The following is a 22172-nucleotide window of genomic DNA, read 5'->3' as shown; positions in this document are numbered from 1 at the left end:
GCAGTTAGCATTTATTTTATGTAGTGCTGCTAGTCTTTCAGCCACTATGGTGCTGCCTTAACACTGCAAAGAGCTTTTTACGTTGAAAAATATTGTGAATAAATGCATTAATCATTGAATTCTTTATAGGTACGGACGTAACACAGTCTCGATTCTTTGTTAAAGGAGCAAAGAACCGTGCAGTTAGAATTTATTTTACGTAAACATGTCAAATGTGCTGCTAGTCTTTCAGCCACTGTGGTGGCAACCTAACAACAAAGAGCTTTTTTCGTTAAAAATGCTTGTGAATAAATGCCTAAATCCCTGAATTCTTTAGAGATATGACAGTCTCCATTCTTGTTTAAAAGCAAAACACCGGGCAGTTAGCATTTATTTTACGTAAATCTTGCGAATGATGACGCCAATGCCATAGCGGTTAATTATAATTACCTTGAATCCTCGCTTGGAAGCCGCAACTTCAATGTTTTGGGGGTTTTTTTAGTTATAATTTGGGGAAAAAAAGTGAAAAAACATGTCTTATATGTATCTCTTTCCAATGTTTAATCTGAATAAATACATTGAACACACACACAAAAAAACCAAACCACACAGCAGCAGTTGATGCATCTGTCAATTTGCTTTTCTGTTTTTCTTTTTTTTCTGTAGTGAACAAAAACTTTGTCCCCTCAGTTAGAAAGGCCAATGTTCAAAATGGAAGTGCGCATGAGCCGATGTTAAGCTGAGGCTTATTGGATCTTTTAGTTTTCAAGCGTGTTTTTGTGTCATTGCACTTTTAGCTGCGGGGATTTGCATTATATACACGGGCGCTTTTATTCCCAATACAAAAACTCCAACGCACACTGTAGGTGAAATACAATGCTATCTTTGTAGTAGCCCAGTAGTAGTAGTAGTAGTAGTACGTAAACTATCCAGCATGGGTGTGTTCTGCCATTGGGCACGCCTTGTATGGAGAAAAAGTGCGAGCATGACAAATTTGGACTGAAATAGCGGTTTTTGGATGGGAAAAACAAAATAAGATCCTCAGCATCTCTGCTGTGAGTGACTTCCGGCGCTCCTGGACAGCCGGAAGCTCGTTTGTTTTAACATCTGTCAAATTCAAAATATTGTGTGAAATCCTTTTCGTTTTCTTTAGTCTTCATGTAAATGCTGACAATACATTTTAAACGTATTGAAAAATATTCTTCAATATGCTCCTGTGTCTTTCTATAGAGTGAGCTATTGATGTCATGGACAAATAGCACCCCAGATGGTATACAGTAACAGTTGGAGGTACTTTCTTCTCCTCCCAGTTAGATTGGAATCGGTTTATGCAATGTGCCAATGAAGTCATGTTTTATTCAAATATGCCATGCATTTTCTGGGAAGAGTCGACAGATGTGAACGATGTATTTTCATGAGCAAATGTACACTGTGTATTTTGTATAATGAGGAGCTGAGACAGCGGGAGGTGATGGCCCTGAGGAGACATAAAGTCAAGTGGCCACACAGGTTTTTTACCAACTCTAATGTTCATGCTAGAGAGCTTGGTAATTGGACGGAAAAGTATAGCACAGATTCCAAACTAAACTGGGGGTGTTCTGTTGACAGTGAAAAGAAAAAGCATCTTTAGAAAATGTGTATCAGAAAGACTAATGATAGACAACATGGGTGCATTTTAGACCCTTTCACAGGTACGTTAGGTTGCATCCCAGCACTTCCTAAATGACCTACTGATGATTGTAGTAATCATAGTAACAATGATGAACAGGTATATATTTGTCAATTTTGCAACTTAAATCCTGAATGGCTGACTTTCTGTTGAATTCTTCAGCAGACGTGCAGATTCTCATTGATATGCGGCTGACGGGATCCAATTTGAATATACAATACAGTGGTACCTCGGCTTACGAAATTAATTGGTTCTGGAAGTAGTTTCTTTAAGTGAAAATTCCATAAGTAGAGACACACTTTCCATTTAAATGCCCTAATCTGGTCCAAGCGCCCCCAAATTCAGACATAAACCTTTTATAAAGCATAAAAATGCATCAACTAATGGAAAAATACGTTACTGTTAGATTATTGAACAATAACAATAAAATGAAAGTTGTGCATAATGTAAAACAACAATGAATAAAGAATAAATGTTAATACACTCACATAAAGCTGTCAGTACACGAGGGGCGAATGAAGAGGACGCTGGGATACACACATACATATGGCGGAAAACACTCAGGTGACTTGAAGTTCCGCTCTGAGACCCCCAATTTGACCAAATTTCAAAATTGTCCTTTTTGCAAGTTTGATACATCATTGGAAAGCTTAAAATCTCAATTTTGTGGGGGAAGAAAAATTTTGAACAGGAGGCCATTTAAAAAAAATAAATAAATAAACCCATTAACCCATAACCAAGGTGAGTGCATGAGAGAGCATAATTAAAGACGCCATGATTTTAATTTTATTATCGCGTACTTACCTCGTTTCGATCCAAAAAACGAAAAAAGCGTAGCATGCCTCACGGAGTTTCAAGACACAGCTGTGAATGGCCACAGCCGGACTTTGGGGGGATTTGATGGGTGAAACACGGTAATATAACTAGGGTTGCAATGCATAAATCGTAGACATCAAGAAGTGGTCGAGATTTTCTTTTACAAATATTTACCCTGTTGAATGTTTTTTTTTTTTTCTTTGTTTGGATCGATTATTTATCATCGAAAATATCGCGGACAGTAACAGTAACAAAAAAAATACATCCAAACGATAGTAATGAGGTAGCTATCCGTGAACTATTTACAGACACTATTTATTTCATTGTGACTTAATTTGTTTAAAAGTTTAAATAACCAAAATTATATTACTATTATTATAACTATAATTTCAAAGTCTTTTTATTTTTAACTAAACATTCAACATCAATTAATGCTTCTAAGCTAAAAATTATAGACATTTCGAATGGTAAATATAATTACTTACCTTCTTTTTATGGCTGGGTTGAAGCAAAAGTGGTTGCGCAGTGTCTGTAAACAGGGGTCTCCAGGGTAAAACAGACAAATTAAAAATAGCTCGGAGGCTAAAGGGCAACTGAAGAGCTTTTCGGATTTCGCTCGTGAGTGTTTTACTCAGTTGAATTGTTATTAAATGCATCATTCGCTGTCTCAAAAAGTCACATTAAAAAAAAATAATAATAATTGACCGCGTAGTTTTTGAGTTATGGCCATAGCAACACCATAGCAACGAGGGACGCGCCACCCTGCCGACCGCTACCTGATGACGTAACTTCCAGGAAGCCTCGCCACCACTCTGAACACGGAAATAAAGAACCACGCTATCCTCGCCATATATTGCAAACATTTGCTGGGTTTTACTCACGGGATTCGTCATGCCATCTCAATGTGTAGCTATTAATTGCTAACAGGAAGACTCGAGACTCTATGAGTGGTCCAAAAAAAACTTCTCCTGCAAAGGTTTGGACCGTTTTTGTGAGCATGCATACAGGTCCCCAATCGGCTCATTGTTTTCATGATTTCAGCCACGGGCCCACGACAGCTTTGAAAACCTACAACAATGCAACCTTGGTTTTACAAAGACGTAAGTAGAGACCCTTAATGGCTTTTATGATTCTAAAATTTGACGCACTTCTTTTGATAATCGAGGGGGACTCCTACTGCCTGTTTGTTGAAGCGCGACATTTTTTGTTGTTGTTGCTGTTGCCCTTTCATAAGTAGATAGGTTTGCTGACAGGTCTACTCATGTGATTTTATTACTATATCAGTAGGTATTATGTAAATTCAAATGTCCCCAGCACCAAATAGGTCCTTGGCTGCCTTGACTGGGGCATTATTATTTGATCACTAAGAAATTATTATTACATTAAAATTAGGATTCATCCAATATTTTCATACTGCTGTGATTTGATTTTTTTTTCTCCAGGAAGCCAAACATAAAAAAATAAGCAGCGGAAACCCTCAACACGATGAAAAAAAGCGTTGCAAGTCAGTTGCCACCCAGTTTCCCAAAATCAAGAAAGAGTGGGTTGAGTCATATGACCCAAGTGATGCGGTGTCCAGCGATGACGACTGAAGAGATCCTATGAGGCCTGCCAGATGCTGAATTTCTTCCGTCTGCGACATCAGATGACGATGACTTAGGAGAAATAAATGTAGCAAATTTTGATGACATGAAATCATAAACTAGTTCAATTCAATTCAATTCAATTTTATTTGTATAGCCCTGGATCACAACAACGTTGTCTCAAAGGGCTTGTCTAACTAGTCAAACTAACTAACTTGTCAAACTAGTCATATATACAGTACACATTTTTTAAAAGAAAAATCTAGTTACCTTCATATTTTAATGATAATGTTTCATCTTTGTATAGAGAACACTTAATGCTACAGAAAAGAGTAAATACATATTTCCCACTGCCATTATCAGTGCTGCGCTGGTCCGTTGCTATCCTAACTTTGTGTTGCTTACTAAATTTATGTTCTTTGATGTGTGCCATTGTGTGCTTGGTATAACTTAGCTTATATGTTGTGTCACAATCTGACAACGAAAGCTGATGCTGATTCAACATAAATCTGGTATCATTAATTACTGTTGCCTATTGAATATTTTTTTCAGAATGTAATATAATTACAATATATTATATACCAATAGAATACATTAAACAGTCAACAAAATGTGTCAATGTTGTTTACAATTTATGGTTTTATTTTTTTAATGTAATTCATGCCACTGTCAGTGCTTCAGCCTCCTCAAGTTTGGCTCTCACGTCTGGGATCTCCTGAAGACACAGGCATACTCTTGGAAGGGTAATTACTTGACGGTTTACAGCAACACCTGGAAAATAAAATCGTTTTGTCATTTATTTTGAAAAATCAATAACATATCATTCATTTAGCCACATTTGGGCTAGCTTTACCATATTTAGATCGGTAGGAGCTGTCCCATTACCTAATATCCAGTTTTAGCTATGTGGAGAGCATGGAAAAATATACAACCACGTAATCGCATTCTCTTAAATAAAAAAATCACAATGCTGGACTTAGGCTTACCACTCACTCTCGCGTTCGTGAAGTGTCGAGCTGTCAATTGGCGTCATGATGACATCTGCTGTGTCAAGTAAATCGCTGTCATCTGACGTCTCACGTTCAAACATGTAGGGATTAATTGTAGTTCATCTTTCCTGGGCGCCTTTGCCATCGGTAGCGTCACGAAAGAGCGATCCTGAATGGTTACCTTTGGTGGAAATATCACTGACATCGTTGTTGCTGCTATGCTAGCTGTGGATAGTCTTCTCTGTTGCGTCGGGGAATCTACGTCACACTTCCGGGTTTGCGAAGGGACCATTAACGGAGTGCAAAAAAACTAAAAAACACACAAATTATCCTTGCAATTACGTGTTGATAATGTGATGGTTGTTTCGAAAAAATCGTCCAAAGTTTATATTCGTAAAATTACACCAAAATCCGGAAAGGTCTTCAGTAGCCCTTTAATGTGCCATTAACTGCTTTGGCAGCATATAGATATATTGTTCTATCAAACACAATAGTTCTTTTGGCTTAAAATACAGCAGTTTATTTTAAAGAGGGGTGCAAGAGCAGAAACTGCTTTTTCAATCTTGCCTGTGTTTTCCGCCATGTACAGTAGTTTAAACGTTTTTATGTTTCATTAAAAAATGATAGTAATTTTTAAAATTATGCCATTCTCAATAAGATTAACTAGTCATCGCTGTAGTTTCTTTTTATTCTGACAAAAAATCGGAAAAAAATGAGAAATTGTTCCTCTCACAATTTGGGGCCTGCTGTTTTCTGTCTGATTCTATCAGAATTACAGCATGAATTGTACTTAACATCACAGGTTTCACTGTCCGTTGACTCAGTCAGCAAAGACGACAGAAAGAAAATGTGCCCCAGTGTAAGAAAATACCATGATGTAGTACGTACTACTGAGCCTCAATAGACTTACAAATGCCTTCAATACAAAGTGGATGTCGACCAGGATAAAAGTGCCACATTGAAGGAACATATGGCCTTTTGGAACAGTAAATGAAAAAATAAATTCCCCCTGATGTGCTATGAATCCATTTTATATCCATTAACACTCTCCTTCTGTAGCGAATGGCTCTATATGAGCGGTGTTGTTTTTAGCAGCCCTTTTAATATTCGCCTTAGTTTTTTGAACGTCAATACTCATTAGTCTTAGTCATATTTTATTTTTCTCAAATTGTCAATTGTCTAGTTTTAGTCAACGTTTACTAAAAATGTTTATGTCTGTAAAATAAAAAAAAATTAACTCCAAAAATAAATAAATGAATAAAGGTTTCTACCATCGTTCTACTGGGGGACTTCAACGCTCACGTGGGCAATGACAGTGAGACCTGGAGGGGCGTGATTGGGAGGAACGGCCCCCCCGATCAGAACCCGAGTGGTGTTCTGTTATTGGACTTCTGTGCTCGTCACGGTTTGTCCATAACGAACACCATGTTCAAACATAGGGGTGTCCATATGTGCACTTGGCACCAGGACACCCTAGGCCGCAGTTCAATGATCGACTTCGTAATCGTGTCATCGGACTTGCGGCCACATGTTTTGGACACTCGGGTGAAGAGAGGGGCGGAGCTGTCAACTGATCACCACCTGGTGGTGTGTTGGCTCCGATGGCGGGGGAAGTTGCTGGCCAGACCTGGCAGGCCCAAACGTATTGTGAGGGTCTGCTGGGAACGTCTGGCGGAATCCCCTGTCAGAAAGAGTTTCAACACCCACCTCCGGCAGAACTTCTCCCTTGTCCCGGGGGAGGTGGGGGACATTGAGTGGGCCATGTTCCGCACCTCCATTGCTGAGGCGGCCGATCGGAGCTGTGGCCGTAAGGTGGTTGGTGCCTGTCGTGGCGGCAATCCCCGAACCCGCTGGTGGACACCAGTGGTAAGGGATGCCGTCAAGCTGAAGAAGGAGGCCTATCAGGCCTTTTTGGCCTGTGGGACTCCGGAGGCAGCTGACAGGTACCGGCTGGCCAAGCGGACTGCGGCGTCGGCGGTCGCTGAGGCAAAAACTCGGACATGGGAGGAGTTCAGCGAGGCCATGGAAAACGACTTCCGGACGGCTTCGAGGAAATTCTGGTCCACCATCCGGCGTCAGAGGAGAGGAAAGCAGTGCACCATTAACACTGTGTATAGTGAAGATGGTGTACTGCTGACCTCGACTCAGGACGTCGTGAGTCGGTGGGGAGAATACTTCGAAGCCCTCCTCAATTCCACCGACACGCCTTCCTTTGAGGAAGCGGGGTCTGGGGACTCTGAGGTGGGCCCTTCGATCTCTGGGGTGGAAGTCACTGAGGCGGTTGGTAAGCTCGGTGGCAAGGCCCCGGGGGTAGATGAGATCCGCCCGGAGTTCCTAAAGGCTCTGGATGTTGTAGGGCTGTCATGGCTGACACGCCTATACAACATTGCGTGGACATTGGGGACAGTGCCTCTGGATTGGCAGACCGGGGTGGTGGTCCCTCTTTTCAAAAAGGGGGACCGGAGGGTGTGTTCCAATTATAGAGGGATCCCACTCCTCAGCCTCCCCGGTAAAGTCAATTCAGGGGTGCTGGAGAGGAGGGTCCGTCGGGAAGTCGAATCTCGGATTCAGGAGGAGCAGTGTGGTTTTCGTCCCGGCCGTGGAACAGTGGACCAGCTCTACACCCTCGGCAGGGTCCTTGAGGGTGCATGGGAGTTCGCCCAACCAGTCTACATGTGTTTTGTGGATTTGGAGAAGGCGTTCGACCGTGTGCCTAGGGGAGTCCTGTGGAGGGTGCTCCGGGAGTACGGGGTACCGAGCCCCTTGGTAAGGGCTGTTCGGTCGCTGTACGACCGGTGTCAGAGTCTGGTCCGCATTGCCGGCAGTAAGTCGAATTTGTTCCCAGTGAGAATTGGACTCCGCCAAGGCTGCCCTTTATCACCGATTCTGTTCATAATTTTTATGGACAGAATTTCTAGGCGCAGCCGAAGCGTTGAGGGTGTCCGGTTTGATGGCCTCAACATTTCATCTCTGCTTTTTGCAGATGATGTGGTGCTGTTGGCTTCATCAAGCCGAGAGCTCCAACTCTCTTTGGGGCGGTTCGCAGCCCAGTGTGAAGCGGTTGGGATGAAAATCAGCACCTCCAAATCCGAGACTATGGTCCTCAGCCGGAAAAGGGTGGCATGCCCTCTCCGGGTCGGGGAGGAGATCCTGCCCCAAGTGGAGGAGTTCAAGTATCTTGGGGTCTTGTTCACGAGTGAGGGTAGGAGGGAGCAAGATTACTCCTGGAGATTACCAGGCGGATAGGTGCAGCGTCTGCAGTGATGCGGACTCTGCGCCGGTCCGTTGTGGTGAAGAAGGAGCTGAGCCAAAAGGCGACGCTCTCGATTTACCGGTCGATCTACGTTCCTACCCTCACCTATGGTCACGAGCTGTGGGTCGTGACCGAAAGAACAAGATCCCGGATACAAGCGGCCGAAATGAGTTTCCTCCACAGGGTGTCCAGGCTCTCCCTTAGAGATAGGGTGAGAAGCTCGGTCATCCGGGAGGGGCTTGGTGTCGAGCCGCTACTCCTCCGCGTTGAGAGGAGCCAGTTGAGGTGGCTCAGGCATCTAGTTCAAATGCTTCCTTGACACCTCCCTGGAGAGGTGTTCCGGACATGTCCCACCGGCTGGAGGCCCCGGGGTCGACCCAGGACACGCTGGAGAGACTATGTCGCTCGGCTGGCCTGGGAACGCCTTGGAATCCCGCTGGAGGAGCTGGCTGAAGTGGCTGGGGAGAGGGAAGTCTGGGCTTCCCTGCTAAAGCTGCTGCCCCCGCGACCCGACCCCGGACTAAGCGGAAGATAATGGATGGATGGATGGAGGTTTCTACCTATTTCGAATGAACACTGACAGACCAGCACATGCAGTGTATCACAAATGTGAGTACACCCCTCGCATTTCTGCAGATATTTAAGTATATCTTTTCATGGGACAACACTGACAAAATGACACTTTGACACAATGAAAAGTAGTTTGTGTGCAGCCTATATAATAGGGTTCATTTATTTTCCCCTCAAAATAACTCAAAATATAGCCATTGATATCTAAACCTCTGGCAACAAAAGTGAGTACACCCCTTTGAAAAAACGTACATCCCTAAATGTCCAAATTGAGTACTGCTTGTGATTTTCCCTCCAAAATATCATGTGACTCGTTACAGGAGTGCTGTCAGCATTGCTGCAGGCACTGAAGAGGTGGGGGGTCAGCTTGTTAGTGCTAAGACCATAGCCCGTCTGTCTCATCAGACCATGGGACATGGTTCCAGTAATCCATGTGGTTTGTTGACATGTCTTCAGCAAACTGTTTGCGGGCTTTCTTGTGTACCGTCTTCAGAAGGGGGTGTCACCTGGGGTGACAGCTATGCACACGAATTTGATGTAGAGTGCGGCGTATATATGGTCTGAGCACTAACAGGCTGACCCCCCACCTCTTCAATCTTTGCAGCAATGCATTACAAGGCTTATATAAGCCTCTTATTTTTTTGCGGCTCCAGACATATTTGTATTTTGTTTTTGTTTTTTTGGTCCAATATGGTTCTTCCAACAATTTGGGTTGCCGACCCCTGGTTTAAGAGGACGCGGTTAGCACTAGCAAACACGAATGGTATGCTAACACTATTAGTCCACAGACCTTAAAGGCTAAAGCGACATTGCATATTCTCTCTGGCCAAGAAAATAAACTAAATCTTACCTGTGTGAAAGCCTGCATGGCAGCACATACCATGAGTGACACAACTTGACATTGCTACGATGCAGACTAACTACACAAATAAACGTCACACATTGTGAACATGTGACGAAAACCATTTTCGTCTTGTTCCCGTCTTGTCAGAGGAAAACTGGCATTAATCTCGTTATGTTGTAGTCCCCGAAACCACATTTTTAGCCCGTTATCGTTTCGTCATCATCATGAAAAAGTGTTCATTGACGAAATGTTTTCGTTATCGTAATCGTTGACGAAAACTACACTGTATAGGTGGTCCCAAGGTTACGACGTACTCGACTTAAACGATTTCGACTTTACGACACCGGAGTTTCGTTTCATTTGTCTCCAGTTGTTTTTTTTTTTTTTTTTTTTTTTTTTAAGTCACATAAACAGTACCTTATTGTACCTCACAGCATCTTATTTTTTCATACGTGTTCTGTCCTCACTAAACATGAAGTTGTTCAGCTTGACACACATCAAACAAGGTTATAGTGCATTTTGAAGCTTTTTACTTCCTTCACTTTTGTCAATATGAAATGCTGTAACACATATACGTACACAACAATAAAACACTTGACACAAAACAGTTGGTGTTCAAACGTCCATCTAGTCATACTGTATCAATATCATAGACTTCATAATGATATTGAGAAGTCAGATTCCACCTTCACTGCGCCACGCCTTCAAGTAGGCGGCCATCCCACAATCCGCTTCAGTTATTCGCAGTCAGTTACAGCGACACATGCAGCAATCCAATGACGGATTTAGGTTGAATAAGTACAAAAGCTTTATTGCATACAAACAGGAAGGATTGTCTCAGGAGTTGTTCAAGGATTCAATGTAATTATTATATATTTTTATTTTTTTCACAAGAAATCTAAACCTATAGAGCTCTTTGTTGTAAGGCTGCCACCAAATTGTCTAACAAACTAGCATCATTCTTCGACATATTAATATAAAATAAATGCTAAATGCCCGTTTTTACGTTCATATCAATAAAGAATTAGGGGATTTAAGCATTAATTCACAAGAATTTTCAACGTGAAAAGCTCTTTGTTGTAAGGCTGCCGCCACATTGACTAACAGACTACCATCGTACTTTGACATATTTACATAAAATAAATGCTAACTGCCTTTTTTTGCTTTTAACCAAGAATGGAGACTGTTTTACGTCCATACCTATAAATAATTCAGGGATTTAAGCATTTATGCATTTATAAATGCTTTATCTGTGATTACACTCTGTTGGCTTTGACGGCCACGGCAACAATACAGGCCCCCTATTAATTGGCCCTGCGCCCCGTCAATATCATTATGAAGTCTATGTCATTATGTAAATTTAATAGATTAAATTAGCCTAATTTGCCTAGCAAAAGTCCGCCAGCTTGAATGCTACGAATGCTAATGTATTTACAATTCTCATAGCAAATCAATCACACGTAACTCCACAAACTGTAGCTGTAAACTTAATTACAAATGCATACACAAAAATGTATTAGCTGAAACAACTTACAGCCTTATGTAAGCCAAACCAGAGCGCATCTGTCCTTTAGCCATGTCAGATGAGAGTCTGCTCCTCAGTCATAAGCCGACAGTCCAGCCAGACCCAACGCTGCCAATAGAAGGCAGTGTATCCTCCATCATTAAACAAAACACAATACTTTTTTGGATAATTATTTTAGGGTACGTAGGGTTAATAGGAGGGTTTCAGTTACGTCACTGTCATGACGCGCGAATTTCAGATGGAGGGCAGGAAGTTAAAATGGCGAATACATCTATGGAGGAAACTGTTGCGGAGAGTCAGTATTGTAAGGATTTAGACCCAATTTCAAAACAAAGATATACAAAATTAATTAGCAAATATGTTGGAAGCGACCCGTACGTTATGAAAATGAGCGAGTTTTCGACAGAACTTCGAGATTTACCGGCGGTCGAGGCTGTCGATATTACGAACTATCTGGTCCTACAGACCTCATACTACACCAGACAGCAGATGAAAGCCTACAAAAGTCTGGAGGCATATAATTTTTTTGTCAGCGGGTGGGTAAATCACCTCGGAACTAAACGGCTCCGCGATAATCATCGATTGGTCTTTGCCAGGGTGAGTATTTACTCATTTATTGTTTGACGTGTTAAGATGCTAGCAGTGCCTGCTGTAATGTTAACAAACATGCATTACATCTTAACGATCATAGACGTGAGTCTGACAGTCGTTTATGTTTTAAGGTAAACCACTCTCAGAGATCAAATGAAACACCTCTGAAGACCTGGATTATTGCGAAGGAAGATGGAGAAGTCATTGCAGCTCATTGCAATTGCATGGCAGGGTAAGTAGTTTATGTCTTCACCACGAGATCACACACACACACACACTGTTGGCACAATGTCAGTATACTGCAGAACCAGAAGGGAGAGCTTTAAGGGATAGACATGTTAAGTACTGAAAAGTGCCATTCCATATTAGTATTAGTAGGCTATATTGCACTTCATCAAAATGTGCTAATATAGATTTCACTTTGCCCAGATGTAGCTTGTATTTGAGGTTTAAAAAAAGTGAAATCTTGTATTCTATTCACAGACTATCAGAATCATGTTCTCATGTAGGAGCAGTTCTCTTTTCCATTGAAGCTGGGGTAAAGATGCGAGATACAGCTTCCTGCACATCAGAGCAGTGCAAGTGGCTGATCCCATCACATGTAAAAAAGGTAGGATGAATATGTTCACAGTAGGGCTGCAGCTATTGATTATTTTACTAATCGATTAATCGATGAACTAGTTAGTTCGAATAATCGAGTAATCGGATAAAGAACAGGAAACATTCAAATACCTGAGCTGAGCCTCAAACGCTATAAAAAAATAAATGAGGATCCATATACAACTGGCTATCTCACACAGAATAAGTCCGCTAGCTTAAATGCTATAAAATGCTAACTTTTTTATTTTTATTTTTTTATTTATTTATTTTTTTAACAATGCTCTTAACAAATGGTTCAGAAACATGTTCCCACAAAATACACCTATAAACTAAATTATGAATGCATTAAAAAAATATTAGCTCAAACAAAAATTTTGTTTATGTTGGTCTTAACAGGGAGCAGCTGGATTCAGCCATGTGAAATGAGGCAGACTAGAGGGCAGTGTATCCACCCGAATCAATAAAACTAAATGCAAACACTTTCAAAATAAATCACAACAACGCCACTTTAATTAAATGAGTATTCGAAGCAGCAAAATTCAATTCAAATCTTTTTTTTCTAATGTGGCTTCCTCACAGCCATCAGATAAATGCTAGATTTACACTGCATAAAAATGTTATGGACCAAAGAAATGTTTGACTTCATGATCATCCTTTTTTTTTTCTTTTTCAAATTTATTTTCAGATATCTGCTGCACCAGTAGCACTGATTGACTTCTCTTCAGCAAAATCCAAAAAACAGAAGCTTGACCGTTCCTTTGAAGGCAGGACACCTGAAAACCCATTTCAGCGGGTTGAAATGGGTTGAAACCAATCACACAATAGTGACCAGAAAACAATAATATATTTTTTTTATTATTTTTTTCTTTAATATTGATTACTAAAGGGGTAACCCGGTTTGGTAGTTTGCATGTCTGGGGAAAATTCGGGATAAAATGGGTTTAATTCATGGTATGTACAGCCCTGGAGGATCAACATTAGTTATAGGGTCATAAGGTGAGGGTTATGCAGGACTAGGACTAAGCATAGGGGTTAGGGCAGTGTTCCTCAAACTTTTTCAAGTAAAGGACTACTTAACCAGTTGAAAAAATCTTGCAGACCATATAGATGATTTAACATGTGATACTCACCTACTTAAACTTGAGTAAAATATAGGCAATTTAACCCTTCTGACACAGTGATTGTGGAGCAGCAGGAATGAAGTGGTTCACCTGCAGACAACTGAAATGGAAATGGAATGGCTGTTTTGCCACTTTGCATGATTGAATATGAGTGAATTGGGCATGATAGTGTCACTGGCATTCATCACAATTTTCTTGATGACTTTTCACCTCATCTACTTGCAGACCACAGTTTGAGAAACACTGGATTAGGGTAATGCCATTTAAATTGCCGAACTGGCTGTACACATCCAATACTGAGTAATTTCCTTTCCATGTTTTGCATGTGTTCTTTTTACAGTTATGGATGCAAACATGAAGTGCAAGCCAGAGGAGCATATGAGAAGCTGATGGGTGAAGAGCATACAGGCTTCTCGTGCATTGACAGTGGTCTCTGGCTGAACCCCAAGTGGCCATACATGGGGGCCTCCCCTGATGGGATTGTCGCTTGTGATTGTCATGGAACTGGCATCTGTGAGATTAAGGTAATATTACAGTCTCTGTTCGTAGTCAAGTCCCAAAATCTCAAGTCATGAGTCACCAAAGAAGAGAATGCGCAAGTCTGAGTCCTGGATTGGAGAACTACAACACTTACCTTGTGTCAGTGTTGTAGTACTAAAGGCGAGAACTCAAACTCACGAACTGAGCTTGGAGGACTAAGACTTGACTTGTATTCTTGGCAAGTGGAGACAAGGTCGGGCCATAGTTAACACTATTAGTGTTACCTCTTTCCATAAGAATCAGTGAACAGAGCAAAAAGGCACAAAATATCTGCTAATGTATTCACATTTTTCTCACTGTGATTTTAGTGCCCACACTCTCACCAAGATGAGGCCAATCTGCGCTTGTGTGCTGGAGGAAAGGGCTTCTGCCTCATCAACGATGGGGAAAATGTCATATTGAACCGGAGTCATGACTATTATTACCAAGTTCAGGCACAGCTTCACATTGTAGATACTGAGTACTGTGACTTTGTTGTGTGGAACCGCCATGATATTTTTGTTCAAAGGATTTTGCCTGATCCTGCATTTTGGGATAATGTGATTCCCAAAGCTGAGTTTTTTTTTAGAAAAAGTGTACTTCCAGAAATACTGGGACAGCAAGTTACAAACTTGGATGTGTAATTCAATTGTAAATATGTACATCCACACACTCTTGAAAGTGGGAAATATATTAATATATCAATACTGTTTTATGAGACAAGATGACGTTTTGAATATAGTTCTGGCTGTTGTATAATGTTCCTTGACAATTAAATTCACATCACTTGTCAGACTTGGTTCACATTTTGTGAGAGCACTTTAATTGAGTTGTATATTGAATAGCACTGAAGATGTTTATTGAAAAGATTAAATGCCATTGAGACAGTAATACATGGTGGTTTATTTACAAGATAAGATTTTTCAACAATTGTTAAAACAGCTACAATAACATTGTGTGCAATAATAAATTGGAATCCATTTAACTACAAATAACATATTAATACAGTTGGACTATGAGTGAGAGCTCAGGTGCTGGACTGATTAACACCCCCCCCCCCCCCCCCCACTACTCCAATGGGACGACAGACTCCGAAAGATTAGACAAGACACAGCAAATGACCACAATTTTGTCAATCAGTGCTAGTGCCTCTCCTGGTTTAGTTGTCATATGCTCTATGGGCATAGCCCTGCTTTGCAGAATCTGATATTTTCTTCTGACTAAACCTATGACTCTCTCAACATGAATGCGCAGATTTGCTATTTTTCTAGTTTCAGCCACCTCATATGCTGACAGCTGTTTTCTCCCCTTGGTAAATGCAGGTATCTGTAGTGAAGCACAGTAAAATCCCACACTATCACCAATATTAAACCCACGGTCTGCTAGGACAATATCTCCAGGTAACAGGTTTTTTAGGAGGCCACTCTCTAACGTGATCTGCTTATCACTGACTCTCCCTCCCCAGGCACAAGATATGTAAGTAACATAGCCTTGGGGTGCAACACCTATCAGAAATTTTACTGTGTGGTGATGTTTGTAATTTGACCATGTTTGTGCTTGGGCGAGTAAATTGGAGGGCCTCTCAATAAAAACTTCGAAACAGTCAACTATTACAGCAACTCTATGTCCAAATGCCTGTCTGAATGCCATTGGCATTGTGTCTTTTAGTACATGTCGCTCTGGCCACTCAATTTGAAATTCTAACCTTTGATGAAGTATGTCAATTACTTTATGCCAAACTCTAGAAGCAGTGGGCAGAGAGATCCTGAACCTGAAAGCTAAATCTTTCAGTGGGAGATTTAGTCTCAGCCTCATCAAAACTAAAATGAATTGCTCAAATTTAGGCAGCACAGACATGGGTCCACAGGTGATGTAAGGCTTACACAGTTCAAATATCTGAATTAAAACTAAGAAATTGGGGAGCCCTGTGTAGAATTTTGTCTTCTCTTCGTTTTTTTCAAAGGACTCCTGGTTGAACTGCGTGTCCAGTGCCTTGGTCCTAAGATCACTCAACTCTGTTGTGTTTTGTGCCAGAACATCCTCCATCTTCTTGATGTCATCCATTGTTAGCTCAGTCTGGCATCCGGCATCTGCATAGCCTGCAATATAGCAGTGGGGACCATATTAGTTAATTCATGAATATACAAGTTTGACAGTCTTAATCTGCTGTCAATCACATTTGTAATATTTGATATTAATGCTGTTTACACACCTTAGTAGGACTGCAATAATTTACCTAGATTATTTAATGTCCCATTCCCACTGATGTCCTCTGATTGTGAGTTGTCAGCTAGCTGCATCGGTTTTGAGTTCGCAGCTGTCTGCCTCAGGTCCGGGCTCATACTCGGGCTGTCAGCTGTCTGTTGTAGATCCAACATAGCCTCTGCAAATTCCGACCGTCGCTGTTGGTCTTCCTTGAGTTTCATCCTATGCTCTCGTTTCAGGGATGCCTCTGATTTGGACTTAATTTTTTGGTAACCGAGGTTGACCGTCGGAGCCCAGTCTACCGAGTCAACCTCACCCAAAGCGCTGGGGCAGCCTAAAAAGTCCCAAATAAGTCTATATTACACCACCGGTAATTAACAGATCACTACTAACAACAACCTAATGTCTTATAAGCACAACCACAAAAAGCAAGTCGGCTGGCTAACATACCTCTGACGAAGTGGTCGGAGCAGACACGGGCATTAGCAGACTCAGCTCCCCTCGACAGCAGACGTAAGTTTGCAATCCACTTTTTACGGCGTTGTTTTGTGAGCTTTTTACATCTCTCACCTTTGTGGACGACAATCTTTGGCACTCTAAAAAACTTCTTTTCTTTTTCTCGGTTAGAACGATTGGAGCAACCGTAAGCAACACAGAACATTGGCATTTTTCCAGACGACAAACCCTGTTTCTAAATAGCGGTACTTCACTTCCTGCCCTCCATCTGATTTTGGCGCTCTCACAAGGCAGCGCTGTGACGTCACGTGAAACCCTCCTATTCTGACTCACGTGGGAATTCGGTTTACGTCGCTAGTGTAGGAGCGGAACTCATTCTAGCCCGGGGACTACCTGTATATGTGATCATTTTGTAAGGATATTTTTTTGTTGTTGTTGTTGTCCCAAATAGGCAATAGGCAGGGCACAATCTCGACTGATGACTATATGACATACCATTCGAACCTATTGGTTGTATGTAGTGTGATAGTGTATGATGTTTCTTTTCTTTGATTTTGGTTTTATTGTCTTTTTACGTCAATTTTAGTCTCTTTACTGTGGCATGCGTTGCTTTCTGGTGGCTCTGTGTCAGGCTGGTAGGGTGGCATCTGGAAGGTTCCCCTACACCAGTACTTCTCAAATAGTGGGGCGCGCCCGAGCGATGCCAGGGGTGGCGCGTGTGACCTCGGGGAACATTTTTTTTTCCCCGTACTAGAATAAAGTGTACTTGCACATCCACTCAGTGGGTGGCAGTGGCGCTCTAATTTTCAAAGTGCGCGCAGTATTTTTGAAGTAAGCAAGAGCACACGGAAGAGACTCATGAAGGAAGAGCTGGAGAGCTGTGCGCAGTTTTCGAAAGCCGTTTTTGAGGGGAATAGGATAGTGCGCCTACACCTGTAGTGCGCCTACACCGGCCGGACCCACGCAGCGACCCACTGTGTTCTCCGGTTCTCACGTGTCCGCCCGAAAAGTGCCATTTTCGGCTTGGGATCGTCACGATGACCGCCCTCACCTACGGTTCTCCCTCGGCCACCGAGAATGCGCTTTTTTCGGGCCGTTTGTCTTTTTGCTTTAACATTTAATACAGTGGTAGATGAGGAAAGACCATTGTTTACTGTGTCTAAAAATGATTATAGCGGACAGCCGGAAGCCAAATCAATTAAGACGCCACTTAAAGACATTAGACCCCAATCTCATTGATAAGCTGCTTGGTTGTTTTTCAGCGAAAACGTGCCGAATATTGCCAACAATCGTCCTGCTTTGTCAGTGTTATATCAGTAAACCAGTGAGCACTGTTAGCATGCTCAGTGCAATATAACCCCACGTCATTGCAAGCTGGAGGTGATACTGGGAGCAGCGAAAATAAAAACTCTCCTTCTGTCCAAAGACACTTTTTTCCCCCCTTTCTATTCAGTTTTGTTTTTTCCGTCAAATTTTTTGTCATATTGTCCTCATGAGGTAATGTTTCTAATCAATTTGAATTTGTTAGTGTTTACTGATTTTATTTTTCAGTATCAAATGGTCAAATATGTACCTTGAGTGTATTTTTACAGTTTGGATGTGATTTTTTTTTTTTTTTAATTCAGGCAAATTGATGCATGTTAAGTATCTCCTGTTACAAACAAAACAATGTTAATAAAGTTATACTTTATAATTTGATCTGTTATTTTCTCTAAGAAAAAAAAATAGGATACAATGTGAGGCAGAGGCGTATTTATAATAGTAATAGACAAATGATACTATTTACAGTGGCGGCAGAGTTTGGGGGGGCGCGAAACATTTACATCTTCGTTGGGGGGGCGCAACAGAAAATAATTGAGAAGCACTGCCCTACACTGAAAAAAAAAAATAACTGGTGGATTTACTTGATAAAATCATTATTAACAGTAACAATTTGCACTTTTACTGCTTTTGAACTGAACTTAATATTGCAAGCAGTAAATTTACTTAATAGAAGTAAGTGCAAATTGTTACAATGATATTATCAAGTAAATCCACCAGTTTTTTTTTCAGTGTCTGTTGTTGTTGTTGTTGTTGTTTTTTGTTTTTTTTTAAAAATTGTTTTGGTCTTGTCTCAACTTGTCGTTGTCTCAAGTGTCTCTGTCTTGTGTTGGTCTCGGTCTCAGATAGTGTGGTCTTGAGCACAATACTACCGCCCAGCTCCACGTTTGTTCCCCCTGCATTGTCTCACGTTGAGCTACCTCTCCTACTGTACCAGTTGCCAGCTTCCAGAGGTCATCCACTTATTGCCAAACCTGATAGTTCCAAGGAGTGATATACTTTTCATGGCTACTAACAGCTTTAATATCTTTTCTCATGTTTCACAAATAATGTATATATTATTGATATGTCACACAAGTTTTAGCACTCAGAAAGTAAACAAAATAGGACTTTATTTCTTATGTTGTGACAGTGTTTTCCCTTCTAATATAAAGGCAATCAAAAATCAGTGAATGACTTTGGGAAAACAATAACTCCCAGAAAAGCACCATTTATCATCTTTCACATCGTTTATGCCAATATTTTGGGCCGGTAATTCCTTTTCAGAGAAGCAGTTGGGTTATAAAACTGTCAGTCTCTGCACATGGGGTTGAAATAAGGCACTCTGAAAGTAGCAATAACCATAGAGAGATTAAAGATTTACACATTAATGGTACAAACAAGTGCTCAGCAGAAAAATAAAAAAAGAACAAAACAAAACAGCAATAATAGTTGGTGATTAGCCCAGCGAAAACACGCACGCACATTTTAATGAGACTGATGGTAGCTTTCGTGGGATCATGCTGCCAATGGTAGAATCTGAAAAAGAGTGCTGTTCATTTGTGTCATATAACGAGTCTTTCATGTGGCCAAAGTGGTGGTATTTCCAAGGTCTTTGATAATTATCACACAATCTTCCTGACTCTTGTCAACCATGCATATGTGTTTGAAAACATGCCAAATTGTAACATTTCATCATGCAGAGAAAAGGGTATTTAGGCCACCGTATGAAGATTTTCTGTGACCATGACCAAAGTCTGTGAACAGCATTGACCATCAGGTAAAAATATGAATCAAACGGTCACAATTTCTCTGTCAAAACCACTAAACACACTCAACACAGAAAAAAAATGAGTGAGCTATGCAAATCTGCTGCATAAATACTGAAGCTGGGAGCAAGTGAACCGAACGGAACATACAAAACCCAAACGGTTCACTACATCTACATTAGGGTGTTCGGAAAAACAAAAGGCCGTGATATTCGTTGGGCTGAGTTTTAATTCAGCTTTACTACCCAAGTGTATTGCACCACAGTTTGTAATTTGCCCTCCGACGTCCCTAACCTGTGCCTCACTACATCAGCTTAGCGTGTGTCGTCGCTTGTGGCGACACACAGTAGTGACCTCATTCTGGCCTTGGTGGTCCGTGTTCAGTATGCCGAGTGTGCATACTGAACAAACAAAGAACAAACAGTACAAGCAAACAAAACAGTTACTTTATAACAGTTAGTTACTGAAGAAACAGTCTGTACAGTGAATGCACCTTCACACTATAGCTGCACGCGGTACCTGCAGTTGGTTTTGTGTAATGTAAAGTTTGTAGACGAGCAGAACGCAGATGGCGAAAAAACAAACTCCTAGTTTTTTTATGATATCTAATATGAGAGTCTTCGCAAATACAACCAGGAACTGAAAAATGCTAGACAGTCATATTTTTCAGAGCTCATTAGTAGAAACACCAACACTACTCGCACACTATTTTCTGTTGTTGACAAACTGACAAACCCACAAGCATCAATACCTCAGGAATTGGCATCTGAGGTGTCCTGTAACAATTTCGCTGCATTCTTTACACACAAAGTACTACAGATTAGACAGACTGTGTGCAACTCCAGATTAACAAATGTTACACTAAACGCCTCCCAAAATGTCCCCCACGTCAATCTTAGACAGTTTAGCCTCTTGGACTATGCCACTTTAACAGAAATTGTGTCGAAATTAAAGCCCACAACATGCTGCCTTGACATCCTTCCTTCAAACTTTTTCAAAACTGTTTTTCATTGCATAGCCCCAGACATACTTCAGATTATAAATACTTCCCTCCAAACAGGAGAGTTTCCTCAGACTTTAAAAACTGCAGTAATAAAACCTCTCCTAAAAAAAACCTAATCTGGATGCCTCAACCATTAGTAATTACAGGCCAATATCAAATCTGACATTCCTGGGGAAAATTATCGAAAGGGTTGTGTTTGAACAGATCCAGACTTTTATGATGCAAAACAATCTTTTTAACTCATTTCAGTCTGGATTTCGGCCACAACACAGCACCGAGACCGTACTTCTCAAAGTCCTAAATGATATTCGTCGGAATACCGATGCAGGCAAATCATCTGTTCTGCTTCTATTGGATCTCAGTGCCGCATTTGACACGGTTGATCACAACATACTACTCAGCAGATTGGAACAGTGGGTAGGGCTTAGTGACACTATTCTTCAGTGGTTCACATCCTATTTACATGACAGGGATTTCTTTGTGTCGATCGGAAACTATCAGTCAGAACGAACCAAATTCACGTGTGGAGTCCCTCAAGGGTCAATTCTTGGACCACTCTTATTTAACATCTATATGCTTCCGTTAGCTCAGATAATGGAACAGTATGACATCTCATATCACGCCTATGCAGATGACACACAACTGTACATTTCTGTGTCCCCACATGATTATAGTCCCTTAGTCTCCCTGAGCAAATGCATTCATCAAATCAATGAATGGATGTGCCAGAATTTTCTCCAGTTAAATGTGGAGAAGACAGAGGTGATCATTTTTGGGCCAAAAAAGGAAAGGTCAAAGATAAGCGGCCAACTTAGCACAATGTCACTTACAGCTACAAATCAAGTCAGAAACCTTGGCGCAATTATTGACTCAGACCTAAAATTTGATAGCCATCTAAAGTCCGTCACTAAATCCGCTTATTACCACCTAAAAAATATAACCAGAATTAAGGGGCTTCTGACTCAACAAGACATGGAAAAACTTATGCATGCATTCATTTTCAGCAGATTGGACTACTGTAACGGTATATTTACAGGTCTTAATAAAAAATCAGTCAGGAAGCTGCAGCTAGTACAGAATGCTGCAGCCAGAGTCCTCACAAATACAAGGAAGCTGGACCACATTACACCGGTTTTGAAATCGCTACACTGGCTTCCAGTGAGACAAAGGATAGACTATAAAATACTACTGCTCGTCTACAAAACACTTAATGGCCTTGGACCAAAATACATGCTTGACTTGTTAGATTCCTATGAGACATCTAGACCCCTAAGGTCGTCTGGAACCGGTCTTCTCCATGTTCCAAGAACAAGAACCAAGCAGGGTGAGGCAGCATTTAGTTATTATGCTCCTCACCTCTGGAACAAGTTACCCGAACGTC

The 22172-nt window shown here is 41.2% G+C and overlaps 2 protein-coding genes across 2 annotated transcripts; one reads left to right on the top strand and one right to left on the bottom strand.

Moving 5' to 3' along the window:
* Positions 1-11486: 11486 nt before the first annotated feature.
* On the top strand, positions 11487-13227 carry LOC130926863 (uncharacterized). Its single transcript, XM_057852151.1, has 4 exons — positions 11487-11825; positions 11951-12051; positions 12303-12429; positions 13105-13227. Exons 1-4 carry the CDS (start codon positions 11487-11489, stop codon positions 13225-13227), a joined length of 690 nt encoding a protein of 229 aa, XP_057708134.1.
* A 1900-nt stretch (positions 13228-15127) lies between these two features.
* On the bottom strand, positions 15128-16437 carry LOC130926862 (uncharacterized). The gene is made up of 2 exons (XM_057852150.1): positions 16296-16437; positions 15128-16158 (listed from the first exon to the last, which is right to left on the bottom strand). Exons 1-2 carry the CDS (start codon positions 16435-16437, stop codon positions 15128-15130), a joined length of 1173 nt encoding a protein of 390 aa, XP_057708133.1.
* Between the last annotated feature and the right edge of the window lie 5735 nt (positions 16438-22172).

Source organism: Corythoichthys intestinalis, chromosome 12 (genome assembly GCF_030265065.1).
Source record: "Corythoichthys intestinalis isolate RoL2023-P3 chromosome 12, ASM3026506v1, whole genome shotgun sequence".
Taxonomy (NCBI): domain Eukaryota; kingdom Metazoa; phylum Chordata; class Actinopteri; order Syngnathiformes; family Syngnathidae; genus Corythoichthys; species Corythoichthys intestinalis.
This window is presented reverse-complemented; position numbering and strand designations above follow the sequence as displayed.

Coding starts and splice junctions, on each gene's coding strand:
- LOC130926863 (XM_057852151.1), top strand. CDS start 11,487: ATGGCGAATACATCTATGGAGGAAACTGTTGCGGAGAGTCAGTATTGT. Junction 11,826..11,950: donor ATCGATTGGTCTTTGCCAGG/GTGAGTATTTAC, acceptor TTATGTTTTAAG/GTAAACCACTCTCAGAGATC. Junction 12,052..12,302: donor CATTGCAATTGCATGGCAGG/GTAAGTAGTTTA, acceptor TTCTATTCACAG/ACTATCAGAATCATGTTCTC.
- LOC130926862 (XM_057852150.1), bottom strand. CDS start 16,437: ATGTTGGATCTACAACAGACAGCTGACAGCCCGAGTATGAGCCCGGAC. Junction 16,159..16,295: donor TGGGACATTAAATAATCTAG/GTAAATTATTGC, acceptor GCTATATTGCAG/GCTATGCAGATGCCGGATGC.